Genomic DNA, 21,108 nt, shown 5'->3' with positions numbered 1-21,108 from the left:
ACGGAGAAGAGAAGAGAGCGCGGAAGTCCGGGGTAGGCCGGGACGAGCAGATCGGGGAGGGAACGGGATCAGCGCAATGTCAAAGTCCCTTTCCTGTCAGCAAGAAGCCAGACGAGGGAATACAAGGTCCGGGCTTTTGCATCGGAGGGAAAAAAAAGAAAAAAAGCATCAGTCAGAAGCGCCCTTTGCACATGAGGCTAGCAACCGCTTTGCAGTAGTCCAGATGCAGAATTGCTAGTAGCATCAACAGCAGCGGCCGTGACAGGCCAGGCCTCCGCCTCCAGATCCCTGTGCCCGCTCTCGAATTGCCGTGCTCTTAAACTCGAGATATTTTCACCCCTGCACATACATACATACATACACACACGGCAGATATCACACGCAGCTTCCCCACCCCCCCGCAGGGTGCCCGTCGGGGAGGAGGTGGGCACGGGAAGCCCCCCCCCCTCACCGGCCCTGTCTGTGGGACAGGGGAACAAAAAGGATGAAGGATAATGATGATGATGATGATGAGGAGGAAGAATACCGTCAAGGACAACGGGATGGATGAGCAGTGAAGCAGCGGTAAAGCCACCTTCTGTGCATTGGCTCCGGCTAACACGGCTAACAAACGCACCATGGTTTTGCCGCGGCATGTTCCATTCCATGCCCCAAAAAGCCCTGAGAACAAGGCGGTATGGCATCCAGCGGATGGACCCGGTCTCCTCATCAGGTTTTACGAGACATGCCAGGCCTTTTCGGCGTCTGTTGGACGAACCCGGCGTCGAACGTGTGTTTCTCCCCCCCCTCTCTCCTTGTTCGTTACACGCTCTTTTTCCCCGCCAAATATCAGCACAGACCAAAAGGGGAACAGAAGGCAAAAAGCACGTCAACCTTCTCTGACGGGAAGTTTATTTTGGAAGAGAGAGGTTGGGGGGAGTTGGCGGGTGTGGTCAAAAAAGGTTGGGCAAACTGGGAGAAGCATGGATCATGGGCTGCGCAATGCAATGCTGCATGTCACTTTGCATGCTGCAACTTGAGTCAATGACAGCTCGAGCATGGGCGGATATGTATGGATGTATGTAGGTATGGACGGACAGCTCCCTTGCAAGCGGCAGATCTCTTTGTCTCCAAGTCATCAGCCTGTCTCGCCCAGATCCGCATATCTGAACTGCCTAGGCACCGAATCTCTGCTTCTCCCCGTGTCGTCGTGTCTCTCCTACCGATCCCTTGCAAGATACGCGAGGCCGCTTCCCCAGACATGCAACTCTCCAGAGACTAGAACAAAAAAGCATGGACTCGGGTAGCCTCTGTGTACACACATACCGCTCCCATGTAATACCCGCTCCCCTCACGAACAACCCCCCCTATCAACCCTGCGATGCAACACTGGATCGGGCATATGCGGCCAGAACACAGATGGGGCAGAAACATCGTGGACCGCCGATACACGAGGAGGACACTCCAAACACCGGAGGATGTTCACACTCCAAAAGCTAGCTGTTTCTCTCGCTGGAGTCGCCTGGACCCCTTTTCCCCTTTCAGCTCTGCGGTCTCTCTCTCTCTCTCTCTCTCTCTCTCTCTCTCCTTCTTTCAGCATCTGCAGCATCTCTCAGATACGCATCCCATCCCGCCTCGCTTCTCGCCCGGCTTGGCCCCGCCGGAGATGAGAATCCCAAGCGCGATGTTGCCCCGTGTACACACGCGTGTGCGCAGTGTGCGAAGGCAGACGACATACGGCACCCTAACACGGTTAATCTCCTTGCCAGTCTCTGCGCGGCGGATGCCGATGCCATAACCTTAACCTTACCGCATGACTCGGTCCGCGGTCGTCCCATGATATGACAGGACGGGACATGGCAGGGGGAAATGCTCGGGCTCTCCTCCCCCGGAAATGCTAGTGTAGGCCGCGACGGAGCTTTCTTTCTCCCATTGCATGCGTCACCACTGAGGCATGTATGTCTCTGAAGCAAGCGACATTCGCCGATCCGTCTTATCTCCTTCTCCCCCTTCCTCCCGCGTCGATGGGGCAGAATAAATCTGCGGGCTGTAGGTCGGCAGCGCAGAACCGGGCCGGCACGGACGCGGGATCCATCGGCATGCGCGCGCGCGCGCGCAAGGCCCCCAAAATGTCGCAGACGCAAGATAAGCCTCGACGTCTGTTCGATGACCCTTATGAGTGATACGGATCTCGCGCTCGTCCATCAAACGGTGGCGCGCTGCCGACGATGGTCTGCTCAACGTCCCTTTCTCAGTGTTACCCCCGAGCCAATGTGCGTGCTTCTGTGCCAGACATCCTCTTGACTTTTTTTTCGTCCCAAGAATGTGTCTCGTCAGCCACCCGTCCAGATCAAGGCGCGTTGGCATTACTGCACCAAGCCCCCGGGTCTCTGTCTCTCTCTCTCTTTCTCTTCCACCGCATGCAAAAGGCCCCCCATCTCATTCTCTGCCAGGCGGCTGGCTCACAGGCACGCACGCACGACCCCCGAACGACTCGGACACCCAGTGCCCCCTTTCCTTGTCGTTGGATTGGTAGGCGGGTGTCCTAGCTGTCAAAAATGTTCCGCAACCCACATCTCGAATAGGTAATGTCCGTGAGGCCATGTGCGAGTCTGGAGCAGGGTTCCCCCGGAGACCGTAGCAACCGAACCACATTTACACTGCAGACGAGACGGAGTAGAGGGTGCATGTGAGATTCCATGTGAAAAGGGCCGAGGCTCAGAATCGCAGTCCTACGTTGCGTTGTAGCAAAGTGAACAATGGTCAAACATCGGTGGTGTGGTCCTGACGAGGTTGGAGTTTGCTTGTCAGATTCTCATGTCACAAACACAAACGGAAAAAAGTACCTGAAGCCATGTCGGTTGTGCCACGGCGGTCTTTGTTCTGGGCAAAGTCTGCACCAGCTGCATCTCATGAGACGCGTATACTCATGGGAATCAATTGACACAGTAATTAATATTAATACAGAATCGCAGTGCTCCTTTTACTTTTTTCCCCTCCTTCTTTTTCATGCCCATCGTCCGTCTCTGATCGCGTCGCCTACCAGGCAAAAAGACAAAAAAGCAAACAAACAAACAGGGAAATGGGGAATCAGTAGCATCAGCTTTGCGTGAAGAGAGAAACCAGCGTGGCATCATATCCGCAGAGACCAAGAAGAAGACCTGGGCTGTACGGGAGAACCTTGATAAGAACGCGAGCAAGCTTTTTCTCGAGGTAGAGCATTGACCACGGAACCCACGGAACGATTCAATCAAGACGGTTTTGAGGCAGTCGACCGTAGGCCAAAGTTGCGGCTTGTCTTAGGACCCATAACCAAATCTCTCTCGCGCGTCAAGACCACCTGGCAGGCGTCTCGAAGCGTCATCATGGCCACCCGTCAAGATTCCGCATGGGGGGAAGCACGCCACTACCGCAAAGTCCATGAATATCCGAGGGCCAGCACGACAGTATCCCAGCCCATCACATAGGCGCCAAGGGCGTGGGTCATGGAGATTTGGCAGTAGAACCATGTCGCAGAGCGGCATCACGCACCGTTTCCATGTCAGGAGTCCAATTCCCAGTCATGCCAGTCAAGCATCATGTGCAAGCGAAGAGTGCCATCATCATCGTCAAACGTCGAAGGCAGTGGGTGCACCGAGAATTCAGCGAAGCGAAATCATAGGCAGCTTGTCTCCTCCCCCCTCCTCTTCGATGTCCGTTCCAGTTCGTGGTATTGTCCAAGAAAAAAAAAAAAAAGGAAAAAAAGAACACAAGTTGGCGCTGTGCTGTTCCGAGTCCAGCAGTATGGAGGTATCAGTCGTCGGATGATTTGGTAAATGTGCACTGCCATGAGCCAGGAATCAATGTGCATGTGCGGCGTTTCAGTATACGTAATGCGAAAAGAGGCATCATGTCGAGGTCCATGGCAAGTGATCAATCAATCACATCACACAAGCATGGCCCCCAACTGGACAAGAGCGCATGCGGCTTCCCCTACGAGGAGCCCGGTGGAGGCTGAGTACCGGGCTGGCCGGCTGTACCGCCTTGTTGCTGTTGATATACAAGGGACTGGTACCAGAGGGCGAGATAGTTTTGGTATCCTCCGTCTGCAGCATGTTAGTATGCGTTCGAGATGTTGCCCGTGTTCTTCATGCACTTACACTGCGCGTACGGGTCGGCGCCGTCGGCTCCAACGGGAGCTTGGGCAGCTGGCTGATTAGTCGATCCTGATGCTGGTGGGTTAGATGCCTGTTGAGAGTAGCTCCTGTCATAGTCCTGGTTCTGGCGACCGCGACCACCGCCGCCGCCGCCGCCGCCACCACCACCTCCAGAGTTCTTCTGGCGCTGTTGTGCAGGTTAGTAACCACACGTGTCGACCTGCCAGATTCGGAAATTGACTCACCACTGCGTCAACCTTCTCCTCGATCGCCTGCTTGGCACGGGTAATGCTATCACGGGAACCAATGAGAGCAATTTCGCGCTGAACCTCGCCTGGTCCGGAAGACTGTGCAACGTTGATCTTGCATCCGGTGCCGTTTTGCATGTCTCTGATGGTCTCGCCTCCCTTTCCGATGATCATGCCAACGGCCTCGGAGGGAACGTAGATGGCATCGTGAATCTTGTCGGGGCCGCCTCCAGGACCGGAGTCTCTCTGGTGGCCGCCGTCCTGCCTCGGTGGCTTCTTCGAGGGGGCGACGGGCTGGCCGTCGTTTCGGCTGTCGCTTTCAACGATTTCCATGATGAGATCCTTGGCCTGAGCAGCGGATTCGCGAGAGCCGATCAAGTTAACAGGACGAAGCCCATTCACGCTCTTGGATTCTCCCACAATGTTGATGTGGCAGCCAGAGCGCTCTTGCAGATCCCGAATGGTCTCGCCTCCACGTCCGATAATCAGGCCCACGGTTCTATCGGGGACCATGATTTGCATGCAATCCTCGCCGTCCCGCAGAGCTGCCGCTCCTGCTGCCGCACCAGGGGGTCCAGCGCGATGGTCACGGGAAGCGGGACCCTTGGGATTGGCTGCGCCACGGTTGATGGCCCCCATGCCGCTGTCATCGATGATACGGTTGATGGCCTCCTTGACTTCGGTGCGTCGTGCTCTGGGACCGGTGATCTTGCATTGGCGGAAGGGGCCGTTATCGCTGGAAGGAAGGAACTGGACCCGGCAGGTGGACTCTGACTCGATCCGACGGAGGTTCTCGCCCTGACGGCCGATGATGAGGCCAACAAGGCTCGACTCGATCTGAATGGTTTCGGCATTGTCATCGCCGCCGCCGCCGCCGCCGCTGCCGCCGCTACCTCTGAGAGGTGATCGCTCTCTACCGCTGGGGTTGCGAGGAGAGAAGGTGTTGCCGCGGGGATTGGGGCTGTAGGAACGCTCGCGACCGTGGCCGTAGTCTCGCGGAGCAGGACGTTCATCTCCTCGACGCTCGTCTCTGTAGGGGTTGAAGTTGTCGCGGAACTGGTCGCGACGGCTGGAAGGCGAACGCGAGCGGGAGGTCCTGCTGTAGCCGCGAGAGTCCGGGCCGCGGGGAGACTCGTTGGAATAGACAATGGGTCGATCATACGAGGTGACGCCCTTTTCCGCAGCAAAGGCCTTGGCTTGAGCGATGGCGTCGGCGATGCTGACGGTGCCAGAGTTGACAGGGCGAATGGAGCTGAGATCCAAGCTGCCGCTGGCCGAAGGCTGAGGCAGACCCGGGTAGGCGGCACCATAGGGAGGAGCGCTCTGCGGGGGCATTGGGGGGTATGAAGGGGGCGCTTGGGCGCCGGGGGGAGGAGGGTATCCAGGAGGCATGCCGGGCTGGCCTTGGACGGGTGTTGAAGATGTGCCTCTTTGTGCGGCGCCTGAGGAAAGACGAAGCAGTCAGTCAAGGGGATTGATGGGCAGTGCATACAACACAATGCTCGGGTCGGGTCGGGTCGCGTCTTGGGCACCTACCTAGGGCGGCAAGGATAGAGGAGATATCACGAGGTGGTTCGGCCATTTTGGCTGTCGCGTGCGAAGATAAGAGTACGCGATGGAAGAATGAGTTGCGGCTTCGTCAGAGAGAGGTGGTGGTGGGTGGGAAGACTTTAGAGAGCGAGATAAAATTTCAGCGCGGCGCAAATCTGAGTGAGTCGGGCTGATTTCGAGAGTGGGTTCAATCAGGTGACAGATATCAGTATCAATGCCCAGCAAAATCACAAAATTGAGGTCAAAGTCGGGCGACGAAAAGGGGCACCGTCTTGATTAAACGAGATTCGCACGCGCAGGATTCGCAAATTGATGTTGTCGGCTTGGAGCAACGCTGAGGGCAAGTCGAGCGCGAGACGTTTTCCTTGGAGGTTTGAAGTTTTGATGAGACCGCCTGCCAAATCCAGCTGCGAGATTTGCTCCTTCCCGTGGGTCGTTACAGTCTACACTCAGCTGCGATGTGGAATGCGCAAAGGCCTTGTCGGCAAATAGGTCAGGGGCAGGATGGCAGGGGGGAAGGAGGGCAGGAGGTTGGCAAGTGGCACTGGTGTGAAAATTTGGAAGACGTCGGACCTTTGTTTATCCGGGACCCTACCTTGGGCCGCCATCGATAACATAAGAAAGGCTCCGATAAGACATCTCCAGATAAGAGGGAGACCCTTCGATAAGAGCACAGGCCACACCGGATGGGTGACACTCCGAGTATTTGCATCCGCCTATATTTGAATCACGGACAGTGAGACTTCGGCTTATATTTCCTAGCGGGAAACACGACATGACCCGACTGGGATGTCATGCAAAGACGAGACGAGATAGAGTTTGATGGCTGCAAAGCAGCAAAGCAGGCGGCGGCGGCGGCGGCGGCCTTGATTCACGACGCCGGCATACAGCTCGACGGACTCTCTTCGCTGTAATGTTCAAGTCTGGTCCAAAGATTCCATCACGGGACAAGAAATACCACTAGCTTTATACCCTCGCGGGATCACGAGTCTCTCTCCTTCATAGACAGGAGCTTCGAACCTACCGTCTCTCTGCCGCAGACATGGCTCGCTCGCAGCGTGCGTTGAGTCCGGCAGCGAAGCGCCCATCGTCGCAGAGCCCGGGCCAGCACCGACCAATCATTCCTTGCCAGCATCAGAACTTGAGACGACTACGCATGCACGAAGAAAGGCGCACAGGGCAGGTACGAGTGAGTTTCTTGTTTAGTGGGGCATCTGCCATTCGAAAAGAAACCGGGAACCATATTTTTACTGTGGGTGGTACCTAGCCGACGGGCAGGAGATCGATGGTACCTTGCTTTTGGGGTCTGGATGATCGCGCACGAGGAAGGACCTGTCCTCGCCTGACCCTCGCCCGACTGCACCTGTCTACCTGCCTACCTGCCTGCCTGCCTGCCTTCGGCAAGACGAGGGCAACGTCGGGAAACCAAGGAAGGAGAAGAAGGTGTGCACCGAGGAGCCCTCCTTCCCTTTCTTGCCTCCCGACTCTTATCTGTACAAGTAATGTCTGTCTACCTAGGTAGCCTTATCAGTAAAGTATTGTGGGTAGGTACTCAGGCACACTACCTACCTGGGTGCCCGGGTACCTAGACAGACACCTTACGTATCGACGTGGCTAATGGCTTGGGATGAACACTTCCACCATGTCACTGCTAGTGGAATCTTCATCAAGTAAGCTTTCGAACTGCTGCCCGGCCAGGATCAACCGTCAAGAGGCCGTTCCTGTCGCAAACCGGTTTTCGCATTCACTCGCTGTGTGGCAAAAGGCTTGGCACGGATCATCGCCCGTCGGCCGACACACCTTTTGGATGCATGGAATGCCCAACACGGAGAAGCAAACACACCCAGTGACAACATGGAAAATTCCCGCCCAAAGTGCTCGACCAATACTTTGCTCTCGTTTTTGCACATCTCCGCCTTTACGGATACCTGCCATCTGTTTACAAGGGTTCTCTCTTGGCGACGTGAGCCGAACAGCCCTTCTCTGTCCACTTATTGGATCAAACTTTGGCAAAGAAAAAAGTAGGGGTCCCATGCAAGCGCCAGCCATCTGCCGCCTCCATTCGTTCGCTGGCTGACGATCTTTGCTGTGTTCCTGCTTCACTTCGCTTCGTAGTGTACGGATATGCCTTCCAGCCGTCGTCGTCGTTCTCGCGACCTCTTCCTAGGTAGTCTCCATGGCCCTTGGTGACCCTTCGTGCAGTCCGCAAGGCCCAGGTACCTACCTACCTCCCCGGCACCTCGGCCAAGTCCAGAACCGAGAACTCGTTCTGACGACCCTATTCCCGAGCCAGTCAACTCACCGTTTCTTCGCCGACACCAACCCTCCCTCCTCCTCTTCCTCCTCCTCCTCCGGGCACAGCCACCGGCAACCAGCAACCTGGTTTGCTCTCGCTGGCGTGACTCGCAACGGGGATGCGGACTGGGTGGGCCATCGCCGCCCGCCTACGAGAGGTGGCACGGCGGGAAGGACTCTCCGCAGTAATGCCCTCTCGGTTTGCCAATGGCGTCACAGCGCATTCTTGCCGTGAGCTCTCGCACCAGTCCGAGCCTATGAACGAGTCCGGGTTCACGTTTAAATGCCATTCATCCTCTGCTACACCCCAGAATGGCGACTTTCGGAAAGATGGGCACCATCCATCTGTGGCTCCGTGGTGTCCCCTTGCTCAGTGACTCAAACTTTTCGATTGGTATATCATTCGAGCTCGTCCCATCCATGAAGCCATCGCCCCGTTGGCTCGTACTGAGTTGGCCCTTTGCTCACCTGGTATCGCAACCACCAAGTTCTCACTCGGCAAGTCTCAAGCAAAGAGTCTTACAATTCGACAAGACCTCATTGTAGGAGCTGCAACCAAAACAACATCACTCACCATTCTCGCCAAGCCGGCTCATCGCATCAGCTCTCACACGCTCAGCCCTGTCTTCGAGACGGACCGAGTCTACTATTACAGGGCTAAGAATCGACCGATCTCATCATACGGCTACACGACATCGAGCCTCAAGAGCCCCGTCTCGTCTTCCGGAAATATCCTTCTGCCTTAGCAGCGTTTGGGCAGCCGCTCATCGTGACCCCGGACGACGCATTTGGTTGGCTGAGGGGAGCCGTAGAGCGCGCTTAGAGAACGGCTCTGCCCAAATCCACCCTGACCCGGTGCCGCCAAACGAAACACCCATCTGGGCCAAGTCGTGGTAATTTCCTTTCAAGGCCGCGGCCAAAAGGCTCTTTTTGACGACCTTTCTTTGGCATTGTGGTGCGAACCAGGTAAGCCGCCTTTTCTTTTGTCTTCTTTCTAATTTCGACCCTCGCCCTTGTTGCGCGGCTAGAGATTCCGGGGGAGGCATCCTGTGTGATGCTGCCGCGCCTGGCCGTGTTAGTCGGCTTCCTTTTTATTGTGTGCACTCCCCAGTCACGCTCCTCACCTCCCGCCTCTGTCGTCCTTCCCAGTCATCCTCGTCCTGCGTATTCCTCCTCACCCAAGACGTACCCACAATGGAATCATAGAAGTTTGTTCAGAATCACTGTTTGACGGGTTTCCTTTGTCATTCTCCTTGCCTGCTCTCTCCTTCCTCTATTCTGTTCATCGAGTGATTCACCTAATTTTCCTCTGGCAATCGACCTTCACCACCACATAATTTTCCCTTCTCAACGTCGACTCCTCTCTCTCGCTCTCTCTCCTTCGATTGCAAATTTGCCATTTTTTATTTCTTTTTCTTCATTTTCAACTTTACTTTGCTGGTCAAAAAGAAAGAGAAAAAAAACACTTGCATCATCTTCTTACGCTCGCAATAGACTCAAGATGTTTTCCTCACGGAACCAAAAAGAAGAGGCCTACCCGGCCGTCCCCGACTCCCTCAGGTCGGACTCGCTCGAGATGTCGGAACTTAGAAAGACGCAACAAGCACGAGCCGACACCGATCCCTACATCACACCATACCTCAGTCTCCAGGCCAGGCTCTCCCAGATCTGGCTGAACCGGTGGACGATCCTGCTCATGCTCGTCCTCGCCAGAGTCTTGCTGCTCGTCGTCAGCCTCAACGACAACATCGACGAAGCGAATCAGAAGGCGCTCTCGGCTTGCACAAAGGTCGAAGACATTGGCAGCGCCATGGCGTCCATGCCTCACTACCTCTCCGTCGGCGTGAACGAGCTATCGGCCCAGGGCATCGAGAAGACCCTCGACGGCATGGTCGCCGTGCTCGGTTTGGTCATCACCGGTGTCCAGAACCTCATCATCTTCGTCATCAATATGCTGACCTCGATGTACACCTGCCTCATCACCGCCTTCATCCACGGCGGACTCGACGTCGCTTCGGATGTCACAAAGAAGTTCACCGATGCCGTGAACAATGCAGTGGGCAAGATTTCCAACGTCATCGACAGCGAGTCCAAGAGCCTGAGCGACGGCATCAACAAGGCTGTCGACGCCATTGAGAACTCTGTCCTCGGCAACGTCCTGCCCGACTTTCCCAAGGTTGACTTTTCGGGACCCGTCAACGACCTGCGCGACCTGAAGATCGACACCAGTGGCTTCGTCAGCGACCTCAACACGCTCAACAACAACATTCCTACTTTCGAACAGGTTCAGAACATGACCGCCGAGGCGATCTCGTTCCCGTTCAACCTCCTCAAGACGACGGTCGAAAACGCCTACAAGGGCTACAAGTTCGATCGCTCTGTCTTCCCCGTCGCCCAGAAGCAGGCGCTCACGTTCTGTTCGACCAACAACAGGATTGCCGAGTTCTTTGACGGCCTACGGGACATGATCCGGAAGGCCCGCATCATCTTCATCGTCGTTCTCTGCATCCTCGCCGTGCTGGTCATGGCGCCCATGGCGTGGATGGAGATCAGGCGGTGGAGGCGCGAGCGGAAACACGCAAAGATCATGGCCAGCAACCAGTACGACTCGATGGACGTGGTCTACATTGCCTCCCGGCCCATGAGTGCCACCTGGGGCATCAAGATTGCATCCCACTTCAAGGGCAAGCGCCAGATCCTTGTGCGGTGGGCCGTCGCATACGCCACGTCGCTTCCAGCTCTTTTCGTCCTGGCTCTTGCCATCGCCGGCTTCTTCTCCTGCCTTTGTCAGTACCTCCTCCTCAGAGCAGTCGAGAGAGAAGTGCCTGCGCTCGCCAATCAGGTGGGCGAGTTCGCCGGCGAAGTCGTCAACTCGCTCGAGGACGTTTCCAGGTCATGGGCCGTCGACGCCAACGGTGTCGTGCTGTCCACGCAGAACGAGATCAACAACGACATGCTCGGATACGTCACCAACGCCACCTCGGCGGTCAACGACACGTTGAACACCTTCACCAGCACCATGGCAACCGGGCTGGAGACGGTGTTCAACGACACCATCCTCATCAACCCAATCAAGGACGTCGTCCGCTGCACCATCGGGCTCAAGATCGAGGCTGTGCAAAAAGGACTGACGTGGGTTCACGACCACTCGCAGGTGACGTTCCCTCTGTTTCCCAACGACACGTTCAGCCGCGGGGCCGAAGAGTCCGTCTCGGGGGATTCAGACCTCCAGACGTTCCTTGCGTCCCCGTCATCCGTGTCAACGGACGAAGTTACGGGTGCCGTAACGCACGTCACGGATATGCTCCGCCGTGGCATCATCCAGGAGGCTCTCATCTCGACGGGGATCCTCCTCGTCTACGTCATTGTCGTGCTCATCGGTGTGATGCGCGCCCTGGTTGGCATGGCCATGCCAGACAAAGGCCGTAGCGAGGGCGGATTGCGCTACACGGGGGACAACCGCCCGGCCATGAGCCCGAGAAGCCCTCCCAGATCCCGCGACAACGACTCGCGATTCCCTCAATTCGGCAGCGATGCATCTGCAGTGGATGATGATCACTATGGCGAGTTCCGAGATGAGAAGGCCGTCAAGAAGACAAGCGTACAAGGTCGCAGAGCGCAGCCCATTGAGGGCCATCAAAGACAAAGCTCATATGGCCACCTCGACACAGCGTCATCTAACAAGTTCTAGACGGTATCTAAGAAGCTTCACCAAGGAAGGAAAAAAAAAAGATATTATTAAAAAAGAAAGAAAAAAAAGAAAAGAAGGGAGGAATAGGTGGAGACTGATCTACCTCCGGCCTGGGCTGGACCGACGCCGAGAGATATCCCTCATTTACGACCGGTCTGAAGATAATACGAAGAGCACGAAATGCAAAGGCGTTGGATTGGGATGAGCAGCTATTTCAATATTCATGCACAGGGAAGGGAGGGAGAAGTCTTCAAAAAGATACCAACGGCTCAATCTGCCGCACCGTTTTGTCTTTCGATTCTACAACGGGTCTCATCTTTTTTTGCGTTCTGAATCATTTCATCAAGAGAATGATTATTTTTCTTGTGCTTGTAGCAGCACCACTGGCTCTACCAGGATGTCTATTTTGGTATATATACATATCTCGAGGTAGTTTCAGATATAAGAACACACTGCTAGCTGCAACCAAACACAACGTTCTGGCGGGATTGCTCGGATTCTCTTTTGTGACGTGCAGTGCGAGAGTCAGCCGTGGGGGATTGTATAGTTTGGAGCAATGGGGGAAGATAGACGGGGGACCAAGGGATGACCCTTGAATGGCAAAATGTCAATTGAGGAAGAATCAATTCACTGCCCGGAGTCATTGACTTTGGGACAGCTGATGAGTAAGTAGTATGTGAGCGTACAATACGTGTGGCGACGTAGGTAGGTAGGTGTATAATACTACTCGATGACTCCACGGTACTCTGTGTGGCGAATAGAGTTTGTCCTTCTTTGCCTGCCGGAGCGGCAAAAGGTGTGGAGAAAGAACTGGGGATATCTGGAGTTTCCTCTTTTGGGCATCTCCGCCCCGCCTCGGAGCGCAACGGCGCGAATGGCGGGCTCCGACTTTGTGGCCAGCGGGGAAGAAGCCGTGAGGTAATCGTAGATAGGTACGTATGATGCTGGAGTACCGTTGGGCATTGCACCAGTCAGGAGGCTCAATTAGGGACGAACAGGCCGCTATCCGGCATCGGGGAGGTGGCGGACGTGGGGATTCCGGTCGTAGGGCTCAGATTCTGAGATTGCTGTGTTAGTGCCCTTACTGAATAGGCGGAGCTCCCGCTGAATCGGCCATCCCGCCTTTTCATACGCCCCCCCCGACACTGATTCCCGTCCATCCCGCACCTTGAGATCATTGTTTTCCTGTTCCTCCTTCTTAAAAGTAACCACCGCCCTCGATCTCCTTTCTCTCCATCTTCTCACGGCACGCTTTCTATATACCCATTGTCACAAGGAGGTATCACACACACAATAATCATGGAGGGCATTAGACAAACATTCCAGCGCTGCAAGGCCCAAAATAGGGTGAGCCTTTCCCGCCCTATCTTCTTGCCCCTCGTTGCGATCGCGGGGCCACGCGCGCCGACATGTCCAAGACGGCCGATTGTCACCGCCAAGACTCGCAGCGTTGGCCAGATGGGAAGCAATTGGACTGACAACCAACCTATTGTTTAGCCCGCACTTGTTACATACGTTACTGCCGGATACCCGACGCCCCAGGACACCCCCAATGTCCTGCTGGCTATGGAGAAGGGCGGCGCTGGTGAGTTGCTCCAACCCTTGACGAGACTTTCCAAAGGGGGAAGAACCACGACTCTGACTGCGAGATAGATGTCATCGAACTCGGCGCTCCTTTCACCGACCCTATCGCCGACGGCCCGACCATTCAGACATCAAACACTGTGAGTGGCGGCGGCGACGGCGGCTAGAGCACACGTGCATTGGCAGGGCGCAGGGGAACTGACAGCGGACAGGTCGCGCTGCAACATGGCGTAACGATCCAGTCGACGCTCAAGATGGTCAAGGACGCAAGAGACCAGGGCCTGAAGGCGCCCGTCATGTTGATGGGATACTACAACCCTCTCCTGAGCTACGGTGAGGAGAGGCTCTTGACCGACTGCAAGACATCAGGCGTCAACGGCTTCATCGTCGTCGACCTGCCTCCCGAGGAGGCCATTTCTTTCCGCAAGCTCTGCACAAAGGGAGGGTGAGTTACAACCCTTGCCCGCGAGGTTGCGCAAGACTGACCTCGCCCCGACTCTAGACTCTCCTACGTCCCCCTGATCGCTCCGGCAACCTCCGACGCCCGCATGAAGATCCTCTGCAAGCTGGCCGATTCCTTCATCTACGTCGTCTCCCGCCAGGGCGTCACCGGCGCCTCCGGCTCCCTGAACGCCAACCTGCCCGCCCTCGTCGAACGCGTCAAGAAGTACAGCGGCAACAAGCCTGCCGCCGTCGGCTTCGGCGTGAGCACGAGAGACCACTTCCTGAGCGTTTCCCAGCTTGCCGATGGCGTCGTCGTCGGCTCCCAAATCATCACAACCCTTCAAAAGGCGGCCCCTGGTCAGCTGTACGACGACGTCGCAAAGTACTGCGCGTACCTCTGCGGCCGCGACACCGCCAACGACGAGACCACCCGCGAGGTCGGCATGGTCGAGGCCATGGGCGCCGCCAAGGAGCCCACCACCGACCCTACCGTCGACGAGATCATCACCGCCGACCAGGACAGCTCGCTGGTGGCGGAGCTCGCCGCCATGCACGGCAAGATCCCCGACCGCTTCGGCGACTTTGGCGGCCAGTACGTCCCCGAGAGCTTGATGGACTGCCTGTCCGAGCTCGAGGAGGGCTTCAACCAGATCAAGGACGACCCGTCCTTCTGGGAGGAGTACCGCTCCTACTACGACTACATGGGCCGACCCGGCCACCTGCACCTCGCGGAGCGGCTGACCGAGTACGCCGGCGGCGCCAACATCTGGCTGAAGCGCGAGGACCTCAACCACACTGGCTCCCACAAGATCAACAACGCCCTGGGCCAGCTCCTGCTCGCCAAGCGCCTCGGCAAGACCAAGATCATCGCCGAGACGGGCGCCGGCCAGCACGGCGTCGCGACCGCCACCGTCTGCGCCAAGTTCGGCATGGAGTGCACCGTCTACATGGGCGCCGAGGACGTCCGCAGGCAGGCCCTCAACGTCTTCCGCATGAAGCTCCTCGGCGCAAAGGTCGTCGCCGTCGAGGCCGGCAGCAAGACGCTCCGCGACGCCGTCAACGAGGCCCTGCGCGCCTGGGTCGTCGAGCTCGACACCACCCACTACATCATCGGCTCGGCCATCGGGCCCCACCCCTTCCCCACCATCGTCCGCACCTTCCAGTCCGTCATCGGCAACGAGACCAAGGCGCAGATGCTCGAGAAGCGGGGGAAGCTGCCGGACGCCGTCGTCGCCTGCGTCGGCGGCGGCAGCAACGCCGTCGGCATGTTCTACCCCTTCGCCAACGACCCCTCGGTCCGGCTGCTCGGCGTCGAGGCAGGCGGCGACGGCGTCGACACGGCGAGGCACAGCGCCACCCTCTCCGGGGGCACCAAGGGCGTCCTGCACGGCGTGAAGACGTACATCCTCCAGGACGAGCACGGCCAGGTCGCCGAGACGCACTCGGTCTCGGCCGGCCTCGACTACCCGGGCGTGGGCCCGGAGCTCAGCTGCTGGAAGGACAGCGAGCGCGCCAAGTACGTCGCCGCGACCGACGCCGAGGCCTTTATCGGCTTCCGCCTCATGAGCCAGCTGGAGGGCATCATCCCGGCGCTCGAGACGGCGCACGGCATCTACGGCGCCATCGAGCTGGCCAAGACGATGAAGAAGGGCGAGGACGTCGTCATCTGCGTGAGCGGCCGCGGCGACAAGGACGTGCAGAGCGTCGCCGACGAGCTGCCCAAGCTGGGGCCCAAGATTGGATGGGATTTGCGCTTCTAAGAAAAGAAAAGAAGAGGAAAAAAAAAAAGATTCTCCAAAGAGAAAAGTCGGGAACCGGATTGTGCTGTGTGCCGACGTGATGATACGGGCATCTATACATTTTTGCAGAACAAAAACAAAAAGGGGCGTATATGACGAGGGATGATATCCATTTTTTCGAACAGAGGGGGACGGTTACGGAAAGCGATTTGTTTGTAGACACGCAAAAAAAACCAAAAAAGTTTTAAGATTTGCTTGTTGTGAAGAGTGAATAGCTTCCCCGCCCCCCCCCCCCCCCCCAATTTGTGCGTATTCTATACCGTGAGAGGGAGAAAATATTTGTACATATGATACAATGGCTAGTTTTTCTTTCCTTCTCCCATGTTGCCTTTTAAAACAAAAGACAGCAAAACGTGAAATCCACACACCTACACACACATAAGCGCGCGCGCGCGCATGCAAAAAAACACTATGACCTCTTTTCCTCGACGGACGGCTCCTTGAGCCCTTGGGCGTGGACGTCGTCATCCTCGTACAGGGCGCCGGGCTCGAACAGCTCTGCGTCGTCGCCGAGGGCGAACTCCTCGGCGATCATCTGGCTGGCCCTCCGCTCGAGGGTCTGCCTGCTGGTGGCGCTGAGAGGGCCCGGGGTGGCGGCGTCGATCATGTAGTGGACGAGGTCGGTCTGGTCCTCGGGCATGGGGGCGCGGACGCCGAGGGCCTCGCGCTCGGCGGCGTAGCGGGCGCGGAAGGCGGGCGAGTTGGCGACGAGCCAGCGGAGCTTCCAGCCGCCGGGGCCGAGCTCGCGGACGCGGGCGGGCTTGGTCTTCGTGACGTAGGCGTCGATGCCGCCCTCGCGGCGGACGGTGCGGAGGACGCGGGTCGTGAGGCGGGTGCGGACCCAGGCGCCGAGGGCCTCGGACCAGAGGCGCTTGCGGTGGACGTTGGGGCGCCAGGTGCGCGGGGTGATCTGGCCGTGCTTCTCCGAGACGTTGTGGCCGTGGCGGATGCGGGCGGCGCCGTAGAGGCCGTGGTTGGACTGTTTGTAGAGGAGGCGGGGGCCGTAGGGGTACGGGGGCACGGGAGAGGCGGGGATCTTCTGGAGGGAGATGGTCTTCGTCGCGAGGGGGGAGGAGGTCGAGAAGGCGCGGGCGGAGGGGGCTGCGGTCGTGAGGGTGAGGTTTTGGAGGGAGGCGAGGAGGGAGGACCCCGGCCTCGGGGTGGTGAAGCGCATCGTTTGTTTGTTTTTTCTGCTTCTGTGCCCTTGTCGTGTCCGGGAAGTATTCGGGGGGATTCTTTTAGAGGGAAATCGAATCAGACGCGAGGCATCGGGTCGGACGGACGGGCGTCGGTGTACGCGGTATCTTCGTCGTCGGCGTCGTCGAACTCGTGAGCTTGCGTAGCTGGGGATGATTTTTTGGCAATGGGCAGAGTTTCGGAGCTTCGAAATTCGGGCGGGTGGATGTTCCGCTCCTTGCGGATTGAGACGCCTCATTGGCCGAAATTGCCCGGGGTGGATCGTACTTTGGGTGATGAATTGAGTTGAATCAGGTGACCGCGGCACGTACCTGAGATGGGCCCAAGTGGATCAGGTGACGGCGTGTTACTTTCGTGACAGGGGTCCGTGGTCGATGGGCCGGCTCGAGCGAACCCCTCCACACCGACACACCGAGACCGGCGGACCGTTAGTGGCTTGCTGCATCGTTGCGCCTGGTAAACAAATCGACATTCGATTCCCCTCTCCGAATTCAAGAGACGTGATAAGGCCCGGAACAGCAGACGAGAAGGTTCCGTTGGTATTGAAGAACAGACGAAAGACGGCCAGCCATGTTACCGCCGGTCGAGCCATCCGTCCTCCAGAACAATCCACAATTCGCCGAGCTGCATCACGCCCTCACGACAGCGATCCTGAATCCTGACGGCACAACCAGGAGACCCGCGACCAAGGAGCAGACATCGGTCCAGAATGTGAGTGCGCCGCCCTGGCTCCCACACCGCCCGGGGGTCATCATCAACCGACATGAATCCCACGACGGCTTGACCCCCTCCCCCAGCTAACGCAACACCAGGAACTCGCAGACCACAGGTTCAACGCCGCAAAGGAACACCTCCTGATCAGCGCAATCTCCAACACCGCCCCTCCCGAGCCCAAAGCCGCGCCGTCGAGGACAATCACCCGCAGCAAATCTGCCTCCCAGCCCGCCTCGGCGCCGCAACCGCAACAACAACTCCCAGACTCCCTCCTCGACCTCCTCCTCCTCCTCCCGCCACTACTCACGGCGACCACCGAACCCCTCCCCGCCGACTCCCTGGCGATCCTACTCTCAAACCCGCCCTTCACCGAGTTCCAAGCCCTCCTCCCGCAGCTCGGCGAGCTGGTGTCGGCGACGCTGCACACCTCTGCCGTCGCCCTCGCGCGCATCGCGAACCCGACCACGAACCCCTCCTTCCTGCACCGCAACGTGCCGGCGCTGCAGACGACGTACCAGCGGCTCGAGGCCGACGTTCGCGAGGCGAAGCACGCGCTGGCGCGGGAGCGGGTGCGCGTGGCGGGCAGCCTGACGGGGCTGTTGGACAAGTACGCGGGGGCGCTGACGCTGCTGGTGCGCGCGCTCGAGGCGAAGCACGGCGTAGTGGCGCGCAGCCTCGAGTTCCGGGCGGCGGAGGCGGGGCTGGAGGCGCAGAGGGCCGAGGCGGATGCCGTCGCGGCGCGGGAGGGTGTCCGGCGGGAGGTGTACTCGCCCGAGATGGCGGCGGCGCTGAACAACTACGCGGCGCACTTGCGGGACGCGCGGATGAGGCTCGAGGGCACGGTGGCGACGCTGCGCGCCGAGCTGGAGGGGTACGGCGCGGGCGGGGGCGATGGGGGCAAGGAGAGGATGATGCGGGAGATGGCGCGGAAGAAGCGGCAGCTCGAGAGGGAGCTGGAGGACGCGAGGAGGGACGTGGCACGGTTGGGCAAGACCTAAGTGTCTGTCTATACCTAGAGAACACCGACCTGGGAAGAGCCTGGAAGGTAACCAGGGGAACAAACTAGTTGATGACGGGGGGGGGGGGGGTAAGCGTGTTGGACATGTTTACATTTGAAAGACGTGCCGCTATATTGTACACAGCCGGGACGCAATGCGTAGTCTATCAAGAGAGCCTCCAACGTCTAATATCCACCGCGGTCTTAAGTCTAGCTTGGCGTCGCGCAAAAACAGATGGCCCATCTCGAAGAAAAAAAAACCACTTCCATCTCCACCGCCCCCCTCCCATCCCCTTTCCCGTTCGTACAAACCTTCTTTTTTGGGGAAGAAACTACCCTTTCGGCAGAATCAAACGACAATATTCGCTACAAGGGGGGAAAAGGGGAAAATTTAACCCTTGACCTTGTAGATGGCCTCGGCGAGGCGGCCGACGTTGCCGGTGGTGATGCCGGCGACGGAGATGCGGCCGTCCCTGGTGGCGTAGACGGAGTGCTCCTTGGCGAGGGCGTCCATCTGGTCGGGGGTCAGGCCGGTGTAGGCGAACATGCCGATCTGGCTGGTGATGTGGGACCAGTCGTGGGCGGAGCCGAGCTTCTCGAGGTTCTCCTTGAGCAGGGCGCGCATGGTGATGATGCGGTCGGCCATGCCTTTGACCTCGGCGAGCCACTGCTTGTTGAGGGCCGGGTCGTTGAGGATGGCGGAGGCGATGCGGGCGCCGTGGACGGGGGGGTTGGAGTAGAGGGGGCGGACGAGGATCTTGACCTGGGAGTCGATGCGGGCGCGCTCCTCGGCGTCCTGGGCGACGATGGAGAAGGCGCCGACGCGCTCGCCGTAGAGGCCCATGTTCTTGGCGAAGGACTGGGCGAGGCAGACGTTGTGGCCCTCCTCGACGAAGTGGCGGACGGCGAAGGCGTCGGTGTCGGTGTTGCCCGAGGCGAAGCCCTGGTAGGCCATGTCGAAGAAGGCGTAGTGGCCGGCGGCCTTGACGGCGGCGGAGATCTCGCGCCACTGCTCGGGGGTGGGGTCGACGCCGGTGGGGTTGTGGGCGCAGGCGTGGAAGAGGAAGATGGAGTTCTTGGGGGCGGCCTTGATGTCGGCGAGCATGCCGGCGAAGTCGAGGCCGATGGTCTTCTGGTCGTAGTAGCGGTACTTGTTGACGGTCAGGCCGGCGTCGGAGAAGACGGCGCCGTGGTTGGCCCACGAGGGGTTGGGGATGTAGATGTTCTTGGCGCCGGGGTAGAAGCGGGCGAGGAAGGCGCCGCCGATGCGGAGTGCGCCGGTGCCGGAGATGGACTGGGTGATGGCGAGGCGGCCGAGGGCGGACGAGTCGGCGCCGTAGGCGAGGACGGCGGCCGACTTTGTGAACTCGGGCACGCCGGTGATGCCGGCGTACTCCTTGTTCAGCTTGGCGGCGACGACCTTCTCCTCGGCCGTGCGGACGGAGGAGAGGACGTAGGGCTTGCCCTGGTCATCGCGGTAGGCGCCGACACCTGATGTTTTTTTTCTTTTGTAAGTCAATGTTCAGTCGGGCAAGGGGTGTGGGAGGAGAAGCCGATGGGGGTTGGTTTGTCTAGCTTGTCTAGCTGGCCGCTAGCTAGCTTGGGACAGCTGGTCACAACGTGGCTTGGCGGGGGTTTATCGTACCGAGGTTGATCTTTCCGTCGAACTTGTCGGCCTTGAAGGCTTCGGTGATACCTGATTATCTCGTGTTAGTCGCGGTTGCGAGCTCGGAGGTAAAAAAGCTCGTGGGTGGGGGGAGGAGGAGAGCTTCGAGTGCGTCATACCGAGAATGGCCTGTTCGTCGCCGAAAAAAAAAGCGGCCCGGTCAGCGAACCCGGTCTTGGGTATTATTTTTTCTTTCCTTTTTCTTTTCGGTCTTGTTGCTCATTCTTCGGGGTCGACACTTACATCCTGCGGCATTCGTTAGCAACCGTGTGGCGCAGTCAATTGGCATCCGGGGAGAGGCGTGTGCGTGAGACATACAGGAGGACCTTGGGGGACGTTGGCCCAGGTAGAGCCGGCTCGCGCGGCCGAGACGGGGAGAGCGCCCATGCGGCGCACGGCAGCCTGCCGGGTTGCGATTCTGGCGGAGGACAGCATCTTGATATCGGAGGGTTAAACCGAGAAACAGACGTGGGGGATGAGGAGGAGGAAGAGGGAAGAGGAAGAAAAACAAAAGAGGCAGCTGGCGGTTTGGGGATAGAAAAGAGAAGTGGGTGGTACACCAAAAAAAAAAAAAAAAAAAAATTAAAAAAAGGATCCCGTTCCGAGACAGCGAAGTACCGACAGGCAGAGAAAGCTGCAGACAGCAAAGCAGAGTGGTCCAACCAAGGAATATGGGCTGACTTGTGACTCTGCCGCCTTTCTGGGGGACAACAAGCACATGAGTCTTTGCCGATTGCTTGGGTAAGGGGGGGAGGGGGGGGGTGTAAACAGTAATTCTCCAGCGAGGGGAAGAAGGGTGGGGTGGGG

General features: G+C 58.2%; 6 protein-coding genes across 6 annotated transcripts; 3 read left to right on the top strand and 3 right to left on the bottom strand.

Moving 5' to 3' along the window:
* Window positions 1–3,951: 3,951 nt before the first annotated feature.
* LY79DRAFT_636024 (KH domain-containing protein) lies at window positions 3,952–6,418 on the bottom strand (the record flags this gene model as incomplete). The annotated part of the gene is made up of 4 exons (XM_060562263.1): window positions 5,900–6,418; window positions 4,361–5,805; window positions 4,119–4,302; window positions 3,952–4,064 (listed from the first exon to the last, which is right to left on the bottom strand). The coding sequence occupies exons 1-4, from the start codon at window positions 5,943–5,945 to the stop codon at window positions 3,952–3,954; spliced, it is 1,788 nt and encodes a 595-aa protein (XP_060412048.1). The 5' UTR covers window positions 5,946–6,418.
* A 3,292-nt stretch (window positions 6,419–9,710) lies between these two features.
* Window positions 9,711–11,900, top strand: LY79DRAFT_519600 (plasma membrane fusion protein PRM1; the record flags this gene model as incomplete). Its single annotated transcript, XM_060555158.1, has 1 exon — window positions 9,711–11,900. One exon carries the CDS (start codon window positions 9,711–9,713, stop codon window positions 11,898–11,900), a length of 2,190 nt encoding a protein of 729 aa, XP_060412047.1.
* Window positions 11,901–13,199: 1,299 nt separating this feature from the next.
* On the top strand, window positions 13,200–15,688 carry LY79DRAFT_671420 (tryptophan synthase; the record flags this gene model as incomplete). Its single annotated transcript, XM_060563908.1, has 5 exons — window positions 13,200–13,247; window positions 13,398–13,485; window positions 13,554–13,624; window positions 13,697–13,929; window positions 13,987–15,688. 5 exons carry the CDS (start codon window positions 13,200–13,202, stop codon window positions 15,686–15,688), a joined length of 2,142 nt encoding a protein of 713 aa, XP_060412046.1.
* Window positions 15,689–15,960: 272 nt separating this feature from the next.
* LY79DRAFT_560048 (ribosomal L28 family protein) lies at window positions 15,961–17,321 on the bottom strand. Its single transcript, XM_060558302.1, has one exon. The coding sequence runs from the start codon at window positions 16,899–16,901 to the stop codon at window positions 16,137–16,139; it is 765 nt and encodes a 254-aa protein (XP_060412045.1). The 5' UTR covers window positions 16,902–17,321; the 3' UTR covers window positions 15,961–16,136.
* A 1-nt stretch (window position 17,322) lies between these two features.
* On the top strand, window positions 17,323–18,748 carry LY79DRAFT_560047 (uncharacterized protein). Its single transcript, XM_060558301.1, has 2 exons — window positions 17,323–17,635; window positions 17,737–18,748. The coding sequence occupies exons 1-2, from the start codon at window positions 17,495–17,497 to the stop codon at window positions 18,634–18,636; spliced, it is 1,041 nt and encodes a 346-aa protein (XP_060412044.1). The 5' UTR covers window positions 17,323–17,494; the 3' UTR covers window positions 18,637–18,748.
* LY79DRAFT_560044 (aminotransferase class I and II) lies at window positions 18,731–20,890 on the bottom strand. Its single transcript, XM_060558300.1, has 3 exons — window positions 20,620–20,890; window positions 20,281–20,311; window positions 18,731–20,126 (listed from the first exon to the last, which is right to left on the bottom strand). The coding sequence occupies exons 1-3, from the start codon at window positions 20,734–20,736 to the stop codon at window positions 19,027–19,029; spliced, it is 1,248 nt and encodes a 415-aa protein (XP_060412043.1). The 5' UTR covers window positions 20,737–20,890; the 3' UTR covers window positions 18,731–19,026.
* Between the last annotated feature and the right edge of the window lie 218 nt (window positions 20,891–21,108).

Source organism: Colletotrichum navitas (genome assembly GCF_030913465.1).
Source record: "Colletotrichum navitas strain CBS 125086 chromosome Unknown LY79scaffold_49, whole genome shotgun sequence".
Taxonomy (NCBI): Eukaryota; Fungi; Ascomycota; class Sordariomycetes; order Glomerellales; family Glomerellaceae; genus Colletotrichum; species Colletotrichum navitas.
This window is presented reverse-complemented; position numbering and strand designations above follow the sequence as displayed.

What these genes read in the sequence shown, in the direction of transcription:
- LY79DRAFT_560048 (XM_060558302.1), bottom strand. Translation starts at nt 16,901, where the DNA reads ATGCGCTTCACCACCCCGAGGCCGGGGTCCTCCCTCCTCGCCTCCCTC.
- LY79DRAFT_560047 (XM_060558301.1), top strand. Translation starts at nt 17,495, where the DNA reads ATGTTACCGCCGGTCGAGCCATCCGTCCTCCAGAACAATCCACAATTC. An exon ending in AGCAGACATCGGTCCAGAAT is followed by an intron (nt 17,636 to 17,736) that starts GTGAGTGCGCCG and finishes ACGCAACACCAG; the next exon opens with GAACTCGCAGACCACAGGTT.
- LY79DRAFT_560044 (XM_060558300.1), bottom strand. Translation starts at nt 20,736, where the DNA reads ATGCTGTCCTCCGCCAGAATCGCAACCCGGCAGGCTGCCGTGCGCCGC. An exon ending in ACGTCCCCCAAGGTCCTCCT is followed by an intron (nt 20,312 to 20,619) that starts GTATGTCTCACG and finishes GAAGCCTTCAAG; the next exon opens with GCCGACAAGTTCGACGGAAA. An exon ending in CGACGGAAAGATCAACCTCG is followed by an intron (nt 20,127 to 20,280) that starts GTACGATAAACC and finishes AAAAAACATCAG; the next exon opens with GTGTCGGCGCCTACCGCGAT.